Source organism: Thermobia domestica, unplaced genomic scaffold (assembly GCF_964235325.1).
Source record: "Thermobia domestica unplaced genomic scaffold, izTheDome1.hap1.1 HAP1_SCAFFOLD_117, whole genome shotgun sequence".
NCBI classification, from domain to species: Eukaryota; Metazoa; Arthropoda; class Insecta; order Zygentoma; family Lepismatidae; genus Thermobia; species Thermobia domestica.
Genome location: NW_027655889.1, coordinates 310,724 through 331,296, shown reverse-complemented (window position 1 = coordinate 331,296; position 20,573 = coordinate 310,724). Strand labels below are relative to the sequence as shown.

Sequence of the window (20,573 nt, the reverse complement as noted above, 5' to 3'; positions counted from 1 at the left end):
TATGTCTTACCTCTGGACAATATCATAGTAAAACAAAAATTAAATATTAGGAGTACATCGTACTTTTGGACTACATCTCATTAACCATGGGAAGATTGAGTAGTGTATACTTTAGGATGTAAGTTTCAGCTTAACTTGCATCATACATTCTTAGGATTACAAAAAGGAAATTTGTTCGTTTGCATTTGAACAAAATTCTTAGGATTACAAAAAGAAAAAAATATTTTTTCCGAATTCCGGAATTTTTCCGAATTACGGAATTTCCCCGATTTTACTTTCCGGATTCCGGAAAGTAAAAATTCCGGAATTGGCCATCCCTAATTGAGATTGAAAGTTGTTTATTTATTGTATTCCTTAAACTTCAGCTCCCGGCACGAATAAGCAATCCAAAGAATTACTTGCAGACCCGAGTAAGCAGTAGAAGTATGAAACAATAACGTTAGAGGCTTATGCTAGTGATGGTATAAAGCAGTGATCCGCAACCGGGTTATATGCCGGTTAGGCTAAAGGAGACGGTGAGTATGAGAAATGAATGAAGAAAGTGGGAGGAAACGGGATAACCCCGAGAAAACCCACGAGCACGGTGTTTGTCCACCACAAAGTCCACACGGCGCGAGCTGGGATCGAACCAGGGACCGCAAGCACCGGAGGTGAAGCTCTACCACTGAGCCACCGCGCCCCCATTTAGTAATTTAGTAATTTATGTTGTGCCGCGAGGAGCAAAAGGTTGCGGATCACTGGTGAAAATAACTCGCAACAACTAATCAGTTTTAATGTCAAGGAACGAAAGGAAAACAAACAAGATTGAAAATTGCTTGAAACAAAATAGATTGAAGAACTAATAGTAATATATGTGGATTTTACATCTTTGGGTATACATTGTCGCTGGATAAAGGTTTGTTGAACGTTACAGCTTTCGACCCGGGTGCTCAACGGTTTGAGTACATCGGGCCAGTTGTGGAGCTGGGCATCAATTTAGGGGAAAAAATGAAAATACAGCGGCGTTTGGAAGCTTCAGATTTTACAAATGTGTTAACTTTTTTTCACTAAAATTAGATACCAAAAAAATAAGTTTTCTAGTCGGAAATACACAGTAATAAGTAGTTGTAATATAAATTCAAAATTTTATTGCTTTTCCATTTATATGGAAATTTTGAGAATATCCTTGTGGCCCGTGCACTAGGATTTGGGCATGTCTGGCTTATCATTAAATTAAATGTCTCTGTTGTATTAAGCGTAGTTCGGGACATGTATAAGGGATCAACGAATTTAAGAAAGGCTATCAACCTCGTGCCTATATATTAAAGAAAGCTGACGGAACAGTTCTCACGGACACAGATAGCATCTTAAATAGATGGAAAGATTTCTTTGACGAATTGCTTAACACGCAGCCAAAAACTAATGTGCATGGAGAAAGGGAAATACACACCGCAGAACCATATATCCCAGAACCTAGCCGAATAGAAGTAGAAATCGCTATAAAGAAATTAAAGAAACACAATCTCCGGGTGTAGAGGAAATTCCGTCTGAGCTATTTTTAGCTGGAGGCGAAAAGTTGTGGAACAAGATACACAAACTCATTCTCCTTAACTGGAACAAGGAAGAATTGCCACGAGAATGGAAAGAATCAATCATTGTTCCAATTCACAAGAAAGGCGACAAACCCGACTGTAACAATTATCGAGGCATTTCTCTTCTGTCAACATCCTATAAAATCCTCTCAAACATTCTATTAGCAAGATTGACCCCATACGCAGATTAAATTATTGGAGATTATCAGTGCAGATTTAGACGAAATCGATCAACTATCGACCAAATATTTATCATTCGCCAAATTCTCGAAAAAAAAGTGGGAATACAATACCCCGGCACATCAACTCTTTATTGATTTTAGAAAGGCTGACGACTGGGTTAGGAGAGAAACATTGCACAACATTCTTACAGAATTTGGAATACCAAAGAAGCTAATTAGATTAATTAAGATATGTTTAAATGAATCCCAAAGTAAAGTACGGATAGGAAAATTTTTGTACACGAGCTTTCACGTCGAGAATGGCCTGAAACAAGGAGATGTGTTGTCGCCCTTATTATTCAACTTTGTCCTGAAATACGCTATAAGGAAAATCAAAGATAGCAACCAGGGCCTAGAGTTGAATGGGATTCAACAGGTTATGGCGTATGCTGATGATGTAAATTTAATAGGGGATGATAGGAGAACAATAGAAAGAAATGCAGAGGTCTTATTAAACCCTTGTAGGGACATGGGTTGGAAGTAAATGTAGAGAAAACTACATGGAAGAAGGAAAAATACGTGGAAGTTCGTCGGAATCGTAATACGGCAAATTATGGATGCGTTAAAATATCAAATAATACTTTTGATAAAGTGGATACTTTCAAATACCTGGGATCAATATTAACAGGCGAAAACCATATTCACGAAGAAATTAAATGTCGACTAAAAGCAGAGAATTCGTGTTATTATTCAGTACAATATATCCTGTCGTCGCGAATTCTATCGAGGAATTTGAAGCTTAAAATATATAAAACGATAATCATGCCTGTTGTTCTGTATGGTTGTGAAACATGGTCGCTGCTCGGAAGAAAGAACATAGATTGAAAGTATTTGAGAACAAAATCCTAAGACGAATATTCCAAGAGAAACGCGAATGGGGAATGGCGGAAACTTCATAACGAGGAAGTACATAATTTATACGGTTTACCCAACATTCTTACGGTCATCAAGTATAGGAGGCTCAGGTGGGCAGGTCATGTAGCCAGGATGGAAGAAAATAGGAACGTTTTCAAAATCTTAACTGGAAGACCAACCGGAAAACGACCATTAGGAAGACCTAGGCGCAGATGGGAGGACAATATTAAGATGGATCTCTCAGAGATTGGAATACAAAGTAGAAACTGGATGCAGTTAGCTAAGGATAGAAGTCAGTGGAGAGCTTTTATGAACGCGGCATTGAACCTCCGGGTTCCATAGGCCATAGAGTTAGTTAGTTATATGTATTTCCGTAATCACGAACTCGTCTTTAGAAAAGATGTCCTCGATTGGGTAAATAAAAATCTGGTAACCCTACCACTAGATATTTTTTTTTCCGCATGAAATGAAAACAAGTTGTTTAATATATTCAATCTAGGAGCTTACATATCGATTGAAAGAGAAATGTAGAGTCATATCAATATAGTTAACAGCAGACGGAACGTTCAGTCGCCAAGTAACGAGATAAGACAAATAAGAAATAAACTTTACTAGCAAATTTCAGCGTGAGAAATTGTCTACGAATAAAAAGATGTTTGTCATATATTGTAGTATTTCACGATTTTTTTTTTATTTGCAATGATTTGACGATGAATTTCACGTAAATTGGTTTTCCTTATCATGTGAACGCCTAAAGAAATTCTTTCACACAGAAGGAAGCAATGGTCCCAAAATGTTGCCATGTTATACTTCCGAAGGCTTCGAACCAAGGAAAGTCACATGACACACACTGCTAATAGAAAGAAGATAAGATGTTAACATATTTTTATCTTTTTCTCTCTATAAATGTCCACAATACGTGAATAAAATTACAAATAAAACGGAGATTTTATTTTGTCAGAAGTGTGGGAAAGAACTAAAGTTATTGTTTATTACCACACTTCGGTGGGAAATTTAAAAATTGCCTATCGCCCCCAAACTTTGCAAGAATTTAAATTAATGAATTTTGGTACAACTTGTTTTGTTATCTTTCAATGAAAGTATAAGAGTTTGCTTTCCCATGGGACGGTTCTCTATCGGGAATTTACCTTGAAGAGTTTCTTACCAGAACATTATGTGAAATTTGCGCCAGACTGGATCACACGACGTCTTGAAAACACCCTGTTCTCACGTTTAGGGAATATATATGAATTGGAAGAAAAAGTTTAACTCAATCGTGCAGCTAATTTTGACCAATTATAAAGAGCAGGCTCTTGGTTAGAGTTGAAAGAACAGTAGTTCTAATAGTGTATACTCGCTTTGACATGTATAGTTGCGTCCGCGGCAAAGTGTCGACTAGTCGTTGATTTGTTCTCGACAAAAACACGAATTTTCAATGCTGAAGATTTAATTTGGTTACTGGCATAGTCGTAATGGGTCGATCTGAAGTGTGGAAATATTTTAAAAAAACACATAATGGTGCCCAATGTAAATATTGTGGAAGAGTGATGAGAAGCGGAAGTAGTACAGGAGGTTTGTGGCATCATGTAAATAGCAAACACCCAACAATCCCGACAGCTCGTGGAGAGCAAGAGGAAAGTAATAATACCGATGAACCTGGACCAACTGCAATCCCAGGACCATCATCTACCAATCTACAAGAAAATCAACAAGAAGACAGTTTGAGGTAAGAATTTCATTTTCTAGTAGGCCTTAGTATACTCATGTCCAAAATGATTGTCGTGAAAGAATATAATTTGATAATGATTTTGCAGGGTACTTTTAATACTGATACTATGTGTATAATCGAGAATTGTAGATTTGTGGTAAATTTCATAGAAAAAGAATTATAAAAACGAAAATTAGAATGAGAAAACAAAATGTTATAACGATAACCCTTTTTTGGTTTCGTTTTTAGTACTGATTCTAATATTACATTATCTTATCGAGCCACAATGAATAAACTAAATTGACATAATATACAAATGTCGTTTATTCTTATATTCTTTTTATATAATAATCTTCGCGATCCTTTTAGAAAATAGTATGGATTGAGTATAGCCCGCTCCCCCCAGTGATTTTTAACGAATCATAGTGATTCTAACGATTCATATTAGTTCATAATGAATCGGAATCGCATGTTATAAAGATTTAAGATGTAAATCTTGTGGTAAGGTAGATTTAGTATAATTAGTAGTAGTAGTAGTAGTAGTAGTAGTAGTAGTAGTAGTAGTAGTAGTAGTAGTAGCAGTAGTAGTAGTGGTAGTTAGTACCAATAATAGTAGTAGTAGTGGTAGTTAGTACCAATAATAGTAGTAGTAGTAGTAGGAACGGGTTAGAAGCCCCGCAGGGGTTGGTTGGGTTCTGTTCTCGATATAAGTAGTAGTAGTAGTAATAGTAATAGTAGTAATAGTAATAGTAGTAGCAGTAGTAGTAGTAGTAGTGACTCTTCCAGTTCCGGTGACAAAGAACTGGGGGAGCGGGCTATACACAAGCCAGTAGTATTTATCATGTCTTACCTTGCTTATGTTTTTTTTTATAGTAACCTATAAATACAACGTCATGGTGATTTATTTTTTTAAAAAATAAACAACAAAACATACATTGATTTACAATAAGATAGCTTTCTCTCCTTTTTTTCTTCTTTCTAACCTAGCTGGCCAGTGCATATTTACAGAAAGATCACACATTTTGCTCAAAAATAATACAATTAAGAATAGAATACAATATATCGTTGTAATGTTGCTGAATGGACACGAAAGTTTTATTTTCGCTTTATTGTTCTTATTTACTGCTCTTTTGACATAAAATTCTCCACATACCAGTCTTTGCCGATTATACACACACTAACATTATAAGAAATATCGGGCAAATTCGTTATCAAATTATATTCCTACAACATATTTATAGACATGCGACAATAATTTTGGACATGAGTGTACATAATTACGAACAAAATTAACATCCTATTGAATACAAGACACTCCTTACTTTTGTTAGAATAAATTTTAAGAAATAAAGATGTAAGTGAATATTTGCTTTGTCTCGTTGTAATTCTGAGAATATACAAAGTACGTACTGAGTAAAAAAATAAACAAATAAATATAACCCTTCCTGACCAAAGCAAAGCAAAACACATATATTAATAATAAGTTGTATTAAAGTTATGGTAATTAGTGTTTTATATGTGAATTTTCTTGAGGGGGTAAAAGACCAACTGAGTCCTTAACGAATACTTTTTTCGTGAATCATATATAAATCCTTCAAATTCTGATTTGTAAATTATTATTATTATTATTATTATTATTATTATTATTATTATTATTATTATTATTATTATTATTATTATTATTATTATTATTATTATTATTATTTTGACATTCAAACGATATTTTTAGAATTTTTAGTAGGATTATTTACACCGGTTTTAATGAGATTTCATCTCTTTTTTGATCTCACCATTTTTGGATCCTACATGATGTCGAATCTACGGATCGTTATAGCTAAACCTAGAATTTCTAGGATGGTGAGTGGAATATTATTCCCAGACTGGGAAAACAGTAATTAAGTTAGTGCTAGGGAAGAGAAACCAGGAAAGGAGAAATTTACCTGGGTTTCCCATATAACTAAATCATTGCCTTTAATGTGTGAGACAACATATCCAAAATATAATACAAGTTATTAGTGAACATGTTTTGCTCTGCTTCAGTCAGAAAGTTTTATTTTATGCAGTTCATATGTGCTGTAGTTACTTACGTGGTTTATTTAGTACTGTAATTTAACTGTTATTCTTCTATATAATAGTATCTTTATTAACCTGCTTTCTATTCTTCTTTATGAAAATACTGTATTACAATATACTATCAAATTTTAGAATAGAAATTAGCAAATATAGGGGTTCTTATTTTTGAATATGAGGTATACGACCGTATGTGCTCGCGTTTAGTCGAGAAACTTAGTCGAGTAGGGTCAGAATCACTCGCTCTAAGTATCATGGGTTCCAATCACACTTCGGGCATGTTTGTTTTCAACTGTCCTCATTTTACTTGTGTGTGTTGTGTTGTAAAAGTTCCGATATAATCCATGAAAAGCATTCAATTGGTTAAAATTGGAACTTTAATGTGATAAGGGTGGTTTCCTTTGAAAAACAAGAATGGTTGTCGTGCATACCTATGGTATGTTCAATCTCTGGTGCCAAGTTCGATTCCTGGCGAGGCCTAACTTTCGATATTGACTCATCATTGTGAAAGAAAATGGTTAGCTAGTTAAATAAAAAGCTAGAGGATTCTCGTCAAGAAAGCCGGTGTTAAGGACGTTCGTTGTTTTCGAGCTGTCCACGCATGGTCCTGGCTAAGGAAAGTTCGCCGTAGGCTCAAACTTTCACAGGTTGTCGAACCAGAAGTTAAGTTTAGATTTTCTATTTATTTATTTATTTTTTTTTTTTTTTTTTTACTACCTTGGCTTGTAAAGTAATGTTCGTAATAGAAATCACTCATGAATAATGCGTTTATTGAGATTTCTTTCTCACAGTTAAAAGAAATAATTGACCTCTAAATATAAAGTACTCTATGAATACGATATGTATTATGTTATATAAAAGTAATAAACCGAAGACTTGAAAGTGCATATTACACACTAGTAGATTTGTTCATTTTCAAATACAAGGTAATTATTCTAAATGAAAAAAACTATGATCCAGTCAGTCCTATATGATGATATTTTTCACTGTTTGAGAACTTGAAAGAAAAACATCACAATTTCAAAGTATTACCGTGGTTATGAGTTACTGAAGTACGAGAAATTCTGATATGACTCTATAATAGTAAAATTATCCATTTTTGTTGTGCCCGACTCCCAGTTATGTGTACTGGTTTCCCCTTTGACGTGTGGTTTTAGTGTAATTCCAAAACCTCAGTTGTATCTGAAAAATTAATAAGAATACGTTTTATCTCTTGGAATGAAGAGAGCTTCGTACCGTCATTGTTGCATAAAGTTATAGTGCATAGCAACAAATTCTATCTAGTTGCAGCACATTAAATTCTAAATTGTCGTGTAGTTTGTAAAAATAGGAATAATAATGAATTATAACATTAAGTATTCTTAGATTTTGAATAACTTCGGTAGACAGTGGCTCAGTGGTAGAGTGCTTACCTCTGGTGCTTGGGGTCAATGCTCGGGGTTGTCTCACCCGTTTCCTCCCTCTTTCTCATTCTATCAATTCTTCGATCATCATTCACTTGCTTTAATCATCGTCTCCTATAGCCTAAAGAGTATAATCGTGGGACGTTACACTCAAAGATTTCATTTATTTTTTTCATTTTTTTACACATGTCATTCTTTTTCACTACATAATTATACTTACCGTATGCTACTTTCCTGACTGTGTACCCTTTCTACATGTTATGCACGTATTTTGTATTATACAACAGAAAATCGTAAATGCTGTTTGGTAAAATATATAGATGGTTGGTTGGGAACATCTATATCGGTGGTGAAAAACTAGTTAACTATATAGCTGAAGGAGTTCAATGGTTCATCGCCACAGAAACAAAGAATTACATTAGATTCCATACAATACGAACTATTAAAACTTAGTGCCCAAGCGTCTGTTTCCACAGCCTTACTCACTAGAAGACTGGCCACACCACGACTTTATTTATGTGATCAACATAATATCTCTTTTTTTTATTAGTATGAAATTCAGTAATAAATAGATTCTGTAAAGTTCCGTTTTGCGTTATTCCTATATTCACTTGTATTTTCGTCTTTTTAGTACTCAATATTTTCCCAGAAGTTTTTCCTGAAACTCTTTAGTATTTGTTCTATGTTCGTCAATAACAAACTTTTCATATAATACTATAAGTAGATAGGGCTTTCATAAATTTTAAATTATAATCAATGAAATGAAATGAAATCTTTGAGTTTTACGTCCCACGGTTACGCCAGTTAGGCTAAAGGAGACGGTGATGATGAAAAATGAATGAAATGGTGGAATGAAGAAAGTGAGAGAAAACGGGAGAACCCTGAGGAAACCCACACACATGGTGTTTGTCCACCATAAATTTCACTTGGCGTATATAAAACTAAGTTCTAGAGCGACTGTATATTCATATGCGACGTATAGAAATATAACATGCCACACATCAGCAGGTCACAAATACAAAATTTCAAATTAATAGTTTTGGTATTCACATCCAGATCATGGAGTGCTTTACCTTCAGTATTAAGAGAAATTAAATAATTTAATATATTCAAAAAAGAGCTGAAAGCGTATTAAGTACATATACGTACAGGAGTTAAGCTCAAGCACATTTGATACCTTATGCATTGCGTAGTTTAAACTACCGCATCACAGAATTAGATATCTCATTGTCTGTATTTTATGTGTGCGTTCTTTTGTTTTATACGTTGAACCTATAAGATTATTTTCAATTCAGTTCAATTCAATAAAATGAGTACCATCTGCAGCAGATAGAATAGGCAATTCCTTAAAGAAAAAAGTGGTAGGAAGCAGTGTTGGGTAAGTTACTTGTAAAAATGTAACGCGTTACAAGTTACTTTACTTTCTCTTAAAATGTAACCCGTTAGTAACGCGTTACTTGCCCCAAAAAAGTAACTGTCACTTTACCTCGAAAGTAACGCGTTACTTTTAGGTCCGAAATTTTAAAAATGTGAAAAAAATTATGACTTCAATTTTCCGTGCTAATATTACTACCGCTATTATTATTATTATTATTATTATTATTATTATTATTATTATTATTATTATTATTATTATTATTATTATTATTATTATTATTATTATTATTATTATTGCACGTCCTGAATCGCTTTATGTAAATGCAAGGACAAATTTTTACTTGATATATGAACATTTTCATATAATATTTGATAAAATGCCATACTGCGTTACTCGTAGGGATGGACACGAGCAAGTTTACTTTGAAACTCGATTCGACAAGAAACAAACATCTTTGAGCTCGACCCGAGAACTCGTCTCGAAAAATTTCCCCCAACTCGACTCGAATTAGGGTCGAGTTTCGAGTCGAGTCAAGCCAAATCCGGTGTGTAGTTTCGAGTACTCTCTTCAAGTATATTACATTGACAATATAAGTATTATCAGTGACACTACTACTACTACTACTACTACAACTTATTATTATTATTATTATTATTATTATTATTATTATTATTATTATTATTATTATTATTATTATTATTATTATTATTATAACAACACTACATATAAAAATAAAAGATAGGCGTTTTGTATTTGAATACTAAAAAACTAGTTGATTGCCAACATCGGTAGTGTGAAGTCTAAGAGTCAAGGACATTGATCACGAGCTTCTAAATTCGGGTTGAGGGTCTAGGTTGAGTATTCGGGCTCGAGCCAAACACTGTTAAAAGTTATAGGGCACTGGCCAAATATCTTCAAAACTGCTTGTCCCGGGTTTAGAATTGTCAACGACTGGAGCAGCTCGGCTCACAGCTCATTCACTATCGACCCGAACCGAGAAGTGAGCCGAGCCAACAGCTCACCCAACCGACTCAGCTAGAGCCCTCGGCTCAGTTGAGCCGAACAGAGAAGATGGCTCATCCCTACCAAGCTAGCTCGAGCCGATGGTTCACCCCAAGTTAGCCGGCTCGAGCCATCTTCTCAGTTGAGCCGAGCCGAGCTGAGCTTGTTATAAAAAAATCTCTTGTGGTCTCGCTATCGAGACGAGACGAGATGCGAGCAGTGTCCCCTCTCGTTAGCAACACTAAAAGTATTCCATATTACTGTTTAGCTTTCATTTCTCATGGCTTTCGTTTTCCAGTGTAATCAGGCCATGATTTCAAGATGAGTTAAAACGAACGAGCCATTTATCAAACTCGACTGGACTCGAAACTCGACGCGAAAAGTTGAATTGGCTCGGAACTCGACACGAGGATATTACCTTTGACTTGACTCGAAACTCGACTTGAATTCGGGTCGAGTCGAGTTTTAGCTTGACTCGTGCTCATCCCTCCGCGTTAGAAAAAATGGTTGCTTATTATTATTCTGCTAAACTAATTATATAATAATAACAATGTTGTTATGTAAAATTAAAAATACAGAATATAGAGAAACATTACACTGCAACTAATAAAATGAGAACACATGAACTGGGAGTGAATCAAAATTTGCGAGTAACTCTAAAATCGATACATGCTTTTTAAAGCTAGTTTCAAACTCTATAATCAACGGGACTCAGGATAAGCAAACTGAACTGAAAGAACTCCAATTTACATACCATCAGCAAACTATTTTCTAGTAATAACGTAGGCCTGCTCATTAGAACACAGTTTATTCATATTAACCCCTTACTGTAAATCGTTAATTATGGCACCCTAGTTGCTGATAAATACTGTCCGCCGGGGCACTTCAGACACTTTACTTTTTAATTCTGTCCACCATCATCCTCAGCTTTTAAGTAAAAAGTACTCTTTCAAATGTTCGAACGGTAAAATATTTTCGTTCTCCATCTTTATAAAAACAACACCAATCAAAATAAAATAAACTACCGGTATCATTGCACTCCTTGTTCACTCACTGGGTGTATTGATTTGGAGCTGTCAAAATCTACGACAAAATCTTCCAGGTGCTTGCCATCAATTCACGTGATTTCCCTAAAGCTGTCCTCATCTTCAAAACACAGCAAGTGGCACTATGAACTTATCTCTTTCTTTGTGTGTCTGTGACTGTAGATCACTGACATACGTAGTTCATGCTCGATAGTTTTATTCTGATAAATTCACTTACAGGAAAGAAATATTTGTTTCCGAAAAAACATACGGTACATATTTTGTAGATACTCATCCGAAATGTAACGCGAAAAAAGTAACGCAAACTAGGTACGATACTAAAAAATTTGTAACGCGTTAGCGTTACAGTTACTTTGGAAAAAATGTAACGCGTTACTAGGAAACGTTACTTAAAAAGTAACGCGTTACTTGCGTTACGTTACTTCCCAAGACTGGTAAGAAGTTCTATCTCATAAATTGCATATTTGCTTTCTGTTGGTGTTTGTGTATGAGATGCAGAAGATTTCTCACAGTGTCGTCAACACATTTCTTGAAAAGAGTACCGTGAGATTGGTTGATCACATTCTTTACAACCTAATTGAAAACGTTGGTATGGAAATGGATAGTACTGTGTAGCTAAAATAATGCCTTCAAGTGTATTATTATTATTATTATTATTATTATTATTATTATTATTATTATTATTATTATTATTATTATTATTATTATTATTATTATTATTTTGCTTAAATGCTTCTCCTAGCTGATAGTGGAGTACCCTTTTTAGCAAGTGAATACCTTATCTCCGTTATTATCTTGTATAGAATATCCTATTAAGAAAATTAGAAGTAACAACAAAAGACTATCATTAAATGCTCACAATAGTTACTTAAATATACGGACGATATAGACTTAGTAGGGGATACAAAATAAATACTACAGTGTTAGCAAATAGGAATGAAATTAACAAAAAAGTAAATAGTAAATTAATAGCAGGTAGAGGCGTAGCGTGATCGAAGGTTTTTTTTTGGAGGGATGGGATAACCATATACGTATATACGAATGAAAAATTTTTAGGTATTAGAAATAATCTTGAAATCACTATACACACAACATTGCGATAATATTTAGATTAAGAGATATGTGCTTCTGCCAAGACATAAAATTTGCATTTATTTAGGGAACATACTTTTTTGCATTAATAGCTTCTACCTATTTACTCAGTCCTGGGTAGTCCTACTTATTATAATTTAATACGTTTGAAATACGTTCAGCATATTACTGTAAGACCATTCATTTTAATTACGAAAAGTAACTGTGATGTTATTTGATTTTTTTTAAAAAAATCATTCTTTTGAGATAGTATATAGCAATCTTTTATTTGTTGTGGTTTCCTCCTTCCAGGCTGTTTCGGCTCTCTAAGGGCATTCAATCTCAATTAAACAACAATCAAATATTTAAATTTACCATCAAATATATGGGTTGTCATATTTTCAAATGAAAACTACTAGACTTATCAGGGTAGATAAATATTTATTCAGATAATAAAGTAAATCGTAGTAATTCGACGAAATTCTTTAAGGCCAAAAAAAAAAAAAAAAAAAAAAAAAAAGATTCGGAACTCTTTCACTTCAGAGCCCTGTCCCTTAAGTTAGATGATCATCACTCAGACTACAGACTCCTATAACTTTACTTAGTTAGACTCCACCGATCCGTCATTCCCTCACAGTTTCATCTGAGGCCTACCTCTATCAGGAAAGCCTGACTACAACTTTCCGTCTTTAAACGTAAGAGATCTGTTTGTCAATGGACATCACTTAGCTCAACGACAGATTCTCTTTCTCTAAAGAGAAAACCATCACTTAGGTTTCTCTGGCGGTAAAAAAATAAAATCTAAAGAAAAAACTTTAAAATGTTTTCTGCTTCCGAGGTTAAAAAAAATTATAACCTACTTCTCCTAACTAGAAGATAATGGGAATCACTTATCCCAATAAGCTATCATTTAAGCTTATAACCTGGCTAGCTAAATGTCATCAAAACTTGGTCATCACTCAGACTGAAGGAAGTCACTTATTCCTTGCTCTGACCATCACTTAGGCCAGTCCCTACTTATTTCATTAAAATATCAGAAAATTCTAATGCCATCACTCAGGCTCCAAAGAAATAATTTATTCTCTGTCATCGGCCATCATTCAGACTGTTCCCTACAAGATAGGAAAGTTAAAAAAAAAAAAAAAAAACCGAGGCAGGACCTTAATAACGCAGGTCGGCTCTAACAGCCATAGTCATCCAGCAGTATATCCCTATGCGGCAAGAGACTTCCTTTTATATGGTCGATGACTCTTCCCCTTTTTAGTTTACTTAATTTTATTTTCGCTTAAAAATCTGCAAAAAAAATCTTTTGAAAAACGAGCAACCGTCACAAGCCTCTGGAAAATTCCATCGATCACTATAAGAAAACCTATATAGAAAAAACTTGAATATTGAGTTCGTTAAATAAAGCTGAAAAGAAATCCAAGCTAGAGTACACAGCTTAAGCAGATATACACATATAAATAAGCAATAACAAAGATGAAATTATAAATATATATAACACATAATACGTGTATATGTAATTAAATATATGTCTGGCCAGACTTACCTTTATCAATAACAACATTATATACACTTGTACACTAATTCTTTATTCACAAAAAATTAAACACAGTAAGGGCAAATCCTCGTCCTTACATATTTTAGGTGTTTTATAAATATTTATTTATTTTAATTCTGAAATGCTGATCAAGATTTTTAAAGCAAAGGTCAAATGTGAAATATACTTACTACAAAAGTCTTGCTACAAAAGTTTTATTGGGTTTCCAGTATTTAAAAAATGTTATTTCAATAAAGGGAAGAATTACAGATAACATTTTAGATGCTTTAGAGTTAAAGAAAGAAATATTAATCATTTTATTACGCTGCGTCTATGATTCTGTGCCTTGAATTTTGTCCGTTTTGGCAGAATTTTCCTTGGGCTTTGTCCTCTTGGATTCTCTTCTGCATTCCTAAATCTGTTTAGTGTTTCTAACAGATTATGTATGAAAAATAACTCTATCTTTAAGTTTCATCATATATTTTGGCTGTTATTCTACTTGTTCTTCTCGGAAAAATGATTAGGATACAATTCTGTTATTAGCTGTGTTATTTGCACTTACTTTATTAATGATGAATGTGATTTAAAAAAAAATACCTGCAGGGAAATTGAAAACTGATTGTTATTAGAAAGCCTTTTGATATTATAACTGAAACGAACACAAAACAAACTTACTTCAGTCTAACATCAAGTCATTCTACAACAAAAATTCATTCGGATTTAAAGAAATTTATTTTCTGCGTGATAAGTACTATACACATCCTATACATACATACACTAACTACATACTATAGCTTACATCCTCAAGATATGTTTGGTCATATGTTAAACAAACAATGCAAGAGGATACATAAGACGGCCCTTAAGAAAGAGTCTTAGTCTTCTACATCATAACTCCTTTTCCGGCATCACCTTGTCAGCTGATTTGTATTCTGTATATAGCAGCAATACAAAATATCAATATCACATGTTGAAATACTTCTATGTTTTTGTAAAGTTGCAATCAAATCAAAAGGTCTAATAATCGAGGAAGAAAGGGATTTATAAGATTTTGTTTCAGTTCGGCACTTTTGAAGGTGAATGGTTGCTGGGTTCACTCTTTTTCTTTTTCCAGATAGATGTGGAACTATTATGACAATGTTGAGGGAAGAACAACTAATATTGTCATGGGGTGACACTCTAAATTAAACAGAAAACTGACAAAAGAAATCCAAATATTTTTACATTTGTGCAACTTTTACAAGAACAAAGAGAAAATAAAGCTACTATGTTAATGTTGGAAGTAGGAAACAAGGAATTAAAGCTTAAATATAGGCGAGTTGAACAGAAAATCACAACACTGAGAAGAAGTCTGGAATTATGTGTAAGATTTGGTGGCTTACGTATATGCAGTTGCATACTGTTCACATTTAGAACAGTGATGATTCTAAATTGTATTGGCTATATTGGTGATATGTGATATTTAGTATTCCTAGTATATGCATTGACAATATAAGTAGCTGGCGTATGACATATTGCATGTAATATAGAATCAGGTATAGAAGACAAATCACCTCATCAGGTTATGCCGAAAAAGGAGTTGTCATGTAGAAGGCCAAGGCTTCTTTTCTTAAAGGGCCGTCTTATGCATCCTCTTGCATTGTTTGTTTAACATGTGGTGAAACATGTTTTGAAAATGTGTACTGTGACACCTTTTAAGTACTGCAGGCCTTAGCATGCTGGAGATAAACTACTGGAAATCCGAATAAATTTTGTTTTAAAATGACTTGATATTAAACCGATGTAAGTCTGGTTCGTGTTCCTTTCAGTTGCAATGTCAAACGGCTTTCTTGCAACTGAGTTAATCAACTCAAAAAAGATGTGATGTAGAAGACAAACGCTCTTTTTTAAGGATCGTCTTATGCATTCTCTTGCATGGTTTGTTTAGTATATGGCCAAACATGTCTTGAGGGTGTGAATTGTGACACCTTTTTACGTACTGCGAGACTTTTAAAGTGCTGAAGATGAACTGCTGGAAAACTGAATAAAATTTTGTTGTGGAATGGCTTGATATTAGACCGAAGTTTGTTTTACGTTCGTTTCAGTTACAATGTCAAACGACTTTCTTGCAACTGACAAAGGAAGTTCGGGAAAAAGCACTTGCCTGCAGAGAAATTAATCATACCACATGAAAGACCAATTCATGCTGATTACAACAAGGTAATCAAATGCATGTACGGTTGAGAACTTTTCAAGAGATTCAATGTTAAACGCAGGATTGCACCTCCTAGCAACATACCGTAATTATACAGTTTTGATGGTTTAAACTTACTACTGCTTGATCACTGTGGTCCATTCACAGACAAATTGTCCATTGTAAGTAGAATGACGGATGGCAAAGACGTAATGATTGAGAATGTACCAAAGAACTGCACATGATTTGTACAACCATTTGATGTGTTTGGATTCCGATCAATTAAAGATTATGGCAGGAGATTTGTACATAGTATGAAACTTCTTCATCCAGACGTTATGATGTACCAACGAAACAATCAAACGAAGTTCGTATCCATGGTAATGAATTAGTTCCGATCACCGCGATACATTGGATTGTTTCAGTTTGCGTTCCACAAGGCATGTTACCGAACAATCACTTGTCGTATCACCTATCGAATTTGTTTTTTGCTTTGATTGTGCGAACTGCTCCCTTGACGGATGCAACGCAATTGCACATATAAAGTGTTCATGATGCAAGGCAGTATTTTGCCCGTGTCATTTCTTTACAGAACAGAAGAGCAGCAGTGATCAATTTTCAACTCTAACCTATGATTATTATGAACATATAATGACTAATTTTAAGTAACAAACACGTTAGTTATTGCAAAACAGTTTCTTCTGTTACCTCCGATAGATTTCAATTCGTATGTTAATATTCGTTGCTAATAATGTTGTACTTAACGCGTTTAAATGCGCATAGACTCATTTTTTATATGAATTTCCAAGTCCAGTCTCTCGAACAGTTCTCAACCGTACAGGAATTTTATTAACTTGTAGTAGTCAGAATGGATTGGTCCTTCAAGTAGTATGCTTAGTTTCTCTGCAGCCGAGTGCTTTCTCCAGAACTTTCCTTGTGAGTCAATCAATTTTCCATTACCCTGCTGGTATATATATATGTTAAAAAATCACATGTATCTTTAGATGTGAATATTAAAAGTAGATGTGAATAACACTGCTAATAACAGAACTATATCCTAGTCATTTTTCCGAGAGGAACAAGTAGAATAACATCTAAAATTTACGATGAAACTTGAAGAAATAGTTATACTTCATACAGAATCTGTTGGAATTACTGAAGAAAAATCCTTCCCTGCGCAAAATTCTCCGTCTCAAAAGATTAGGCAGAACGGGAATTGCTATTCCGTATAAAGATAAGATTTTTAAAAATATTTTCAATAATGTGCTGGAGGGCGTTTAGGCAGAACGGGAGATATCATTTTTCCCTTACCTCAGAATGAAAAGCAAAGTCCTGTATGTAGGTTTTGTGACAAATTAAAGCACTAGTACCAAGTTTTATTTTGCTTAAAATGCCTATTTCAACGTTAGTTTCTATTTTAGCTTATTTTGCGACTTACATTGTGGATTGTGGATAGACCGGGAGTTGAACCCTGGGACTTTGTCTTTCCATTTCAGTTCTCAGTTTGTAAAGCACTTACCCGGAAAGCCAAGACTAGGATACTCGGTTGTCGTAATTTTTCAAGACTTCATTTCTTTTTTCTTTGTGTCACAGATATTGCTACTTCAAATATTTGATAGTTCGGCAAATGAATGGTGTATCCATATCGGTAAGATAGGTTTATAAGGCAACGCTGGATAGCATGCAGAAAAATCGGGAGAAAGCCGTGAACAGTAACAGGGAAAGCCATAAATTCAGGTTCAATTTGCGGTCAGTTCAAATTTTTTCCTAGCTTTTACACTATTAAGTTTTTAAATAAAGAAATATTATTAAAAAACCCTAAAATAAAAATTCTAGTGCAAAAATAATTAAACGTTCAACGCTTTTTAATCCTTTAACTATTCAAATTGCAAGAGGAAGACTTAGATCTAATACAAAATAATATAATGCACAAATCAAAATTGTGGTTAGGGGTTGTTTTGACCGCGGCATCTGTTCAAGTGCAATACATTTACTATGAGGATAATGGAATTAGATCTCAGAGTGTCTAAGGAAGCTGTTTTACAGTATTGAAAACAGTTCTATATATATTTCTTATACTGCTTTGTTAAGGCTTTTAGTTCTCTAATTAGATGACTTACTTAGATGAAATCGAAATTTTCATGTTTCCAACGCTGTATCTTTTTTATTTTCATTATCAAAGTTTTGTAGTGTTTCTCATATTTGTTTTATTTATTTATTCAACAATCACCAGATACAGCTCAGAGGTCATTTTATACTGGATATCTAATAACAATGGAAATGATTTGGGAAGGTATCGGCCAGGGCCTGTTTAGTAGGTACCATCCCGGCATTTACCTGGTAGGACTGAGGAAAACCCTGGAAAACTCAAGTCAGGATGATCGAGAGCTGGAACCGAACCCACGACCTCGCGAATGCGAAGCCAATGTCTACCACTTGAACTAGTATTTGTTTAAAGAATACGTGTATAAATCAATTGTATCAGTTTTATAATATGTTGCTTTTTTTTAAAAAAAAAAATGTTCTTAACATTAGTATATAATTTAATTCGTTTTAGTGATAACAGTAATACATTACTGTTATTATTATTACTTTTAGGAAGTTTCTGGCGTCCCCAAGTCCTGCTTCAGGCCCTCGGGAAGAATCTGATGTATGTGAGACAAGCATTGAAACAACAGCACCATCTGGATCTGAGAACAAACATAAACGTCGTCAGCTTCCTAAATCCGAGAAGCAAACCAAAATTCAAAGTTACTTGAATCGACCCTGTTCAACCCAGAGAAGCCAACAATTGGATTCCTTAATTACTAAAATGATCGTTATGGACTTGCTACCTTTATCTCACGTAGAGGGTCAAGGTTTCAAAGAGCTTATGCTTTACGTAGAACCAAAATATAAAATACCGTCCAGGCAAACAATCATTCGTCGACTTGAAGAACTTTATGATTTTGTTCGTGAACAAGTTTTTCAAAAACTTTCAGAATCAGATTTCGTATCTTTAACTACAGATTCGTGGACATCAAGAACAACAGAATCTTACATAACAGTGACGTCCCACATACTGACAAAGGACTTGCAATTAAAAACATATGTGTTAGAATCTATTGTGATAGAAGAAAGACATACATCCCAAAATCTTACTAATCACATTGAGAGTCTTTTAGATAAGTGGGCTATATCCGATAAGGTTATTGGCATTGTGCACGACAATGCCCCTAACATAGTAAACGCTTGTGAACAACTTCCATATAAAAGTGTTAATTGTTTTGCTCATACTCTACAACTTGCAGTAAACAAAGGTCTTTCGTTACCCTCTGTGACATTATTATTAAATGAAGCAACTGATATTGTAAAGCATTTCAAGCACAGCACTGTTGCATCCCGTGAGCTAAGAAAACGACAAACAACATTAAATTTACCTTTACATAAACTTATTCAGCACGTAAAATCAAGGTGGAACAGTGCATATGATATGCTAGAAAGGTTGCTTGAACAGAAACGGGCTGTTGTTGATATTCTAGCAGACAGGTCTGTTACGAAAGTTCAGGACTCGAAAAAATTAGCATTAACTGAGGAAAGTTGGATAGGTATCGAAGAGCTGGTAACGTGCCTCAAGCCTCTGAAAATAGCTACAGAAGTGTTGTCAGGACAAGAATATGTGTCCATATCGAGCGTCTTTCCCATTGTGTATGGACTGCTAAGTGTTCACTTAGTTCCAGATGGCGCAGATAGTGATGCAATCAAGTGTATAAAACAAACAATCGCCCAAGATCTTCGTCAACGTGTAGGTTTCGATAGAATGACTTTGGAGAACTCTACATTCATTATAGCATCATTATTAGATCCTCGTTATAAAACATTGCCATTTATAACAGACGAGAAGAGTCGTGAGGACATACACAATATGGTGAGGAACATGTTGCAGGAGACAGAGCGTATAGAAGAATGTGCAGGAGATGAATTCGTTGAAACAGGACTTCATTTCTTATTAGGATCTGCATACAAAGAAAGAACAACAGCAGCAGTTGATGAACTGACATGGTATTTAGCTGATCCTGCTCTGCGAATTTCAGAAAATCCACTCAAATGGTGGTCTGCAAATTGCCATAGGTTGCCACGCCTTTATCACATTGCTAGAAAATACTTGCTTATTCCAGCAACTTCGGTACCTTCAGAAAGAGTATTTTCAACAGCAGGACAGGTAATTAGTGCTTCAAGAAATAGGCTGACACCAGATCACTCAAACATAATAATTTTTTTGAATAAGAACATGGAAAAGTAGCATATAAAAATGTAGCATCTCTCTATATCTCTCTGAAGATCCAAGGTTCAGTATACTTTTATGATGCGAAGTAGCGTTTGATACGTCAATATATATATATATATATATATATATATATATATATATATATATATATATATATATATATATATATATATATATATATATATAAAGGATGGTTCAAAACAACACCGAATATGATTGGGAGGAATTCCTGACACCAAGATAAGACAAAAAGTATAGACCAACCTGG

General features: G+C 34.3%; 1 protein-coding gene across 1 annotated transcript; it reads left to right on the top strand.

The window, feature by feature from the left end:
* The first annotated feature begins 853 nt into the window (after positions 1-853).
* LOC145676356 (E3 SUMO-protein ligase ZBED1-like) lies at positions 854-20,426 on the top strand. The gene is made up of 2 exons (XM_081747212.1): positions 854-4,373; positions 18,637-20,426. The coding sequence occupies exons 1-2, from the start codon at positions 4,120-4,122 to the stop codon at positions 20,318-20,320; spliced, it is 1,938 nt and encodes a 645-aa protein (XP_081603338.1). The 5' UTR covers positions 854-4,119; the 3' UTR covers positions 20,321-20,426.
* The last annotated feature ends 147 nt before the right edge of the window (positions 20,427-20,573 follow it).

Excerpts from the sequence above, each read along its gene's own strand:
- LOC145676356 (XM_081747212.1), top strand. The coding sequence starts at position 4,120 with ATGGGTCGATCTGAAGTGTGGAAATATTTTAAAAAAACACATAATGGT. Across the intron at positions 4,374-18,636 it reads CAACAAGAAGACAGTTTGAG|GAAGTTTCTGGCGTCCCCAA; the intron begins GTAAGAATTTCA and ends TATTACTTTTAG.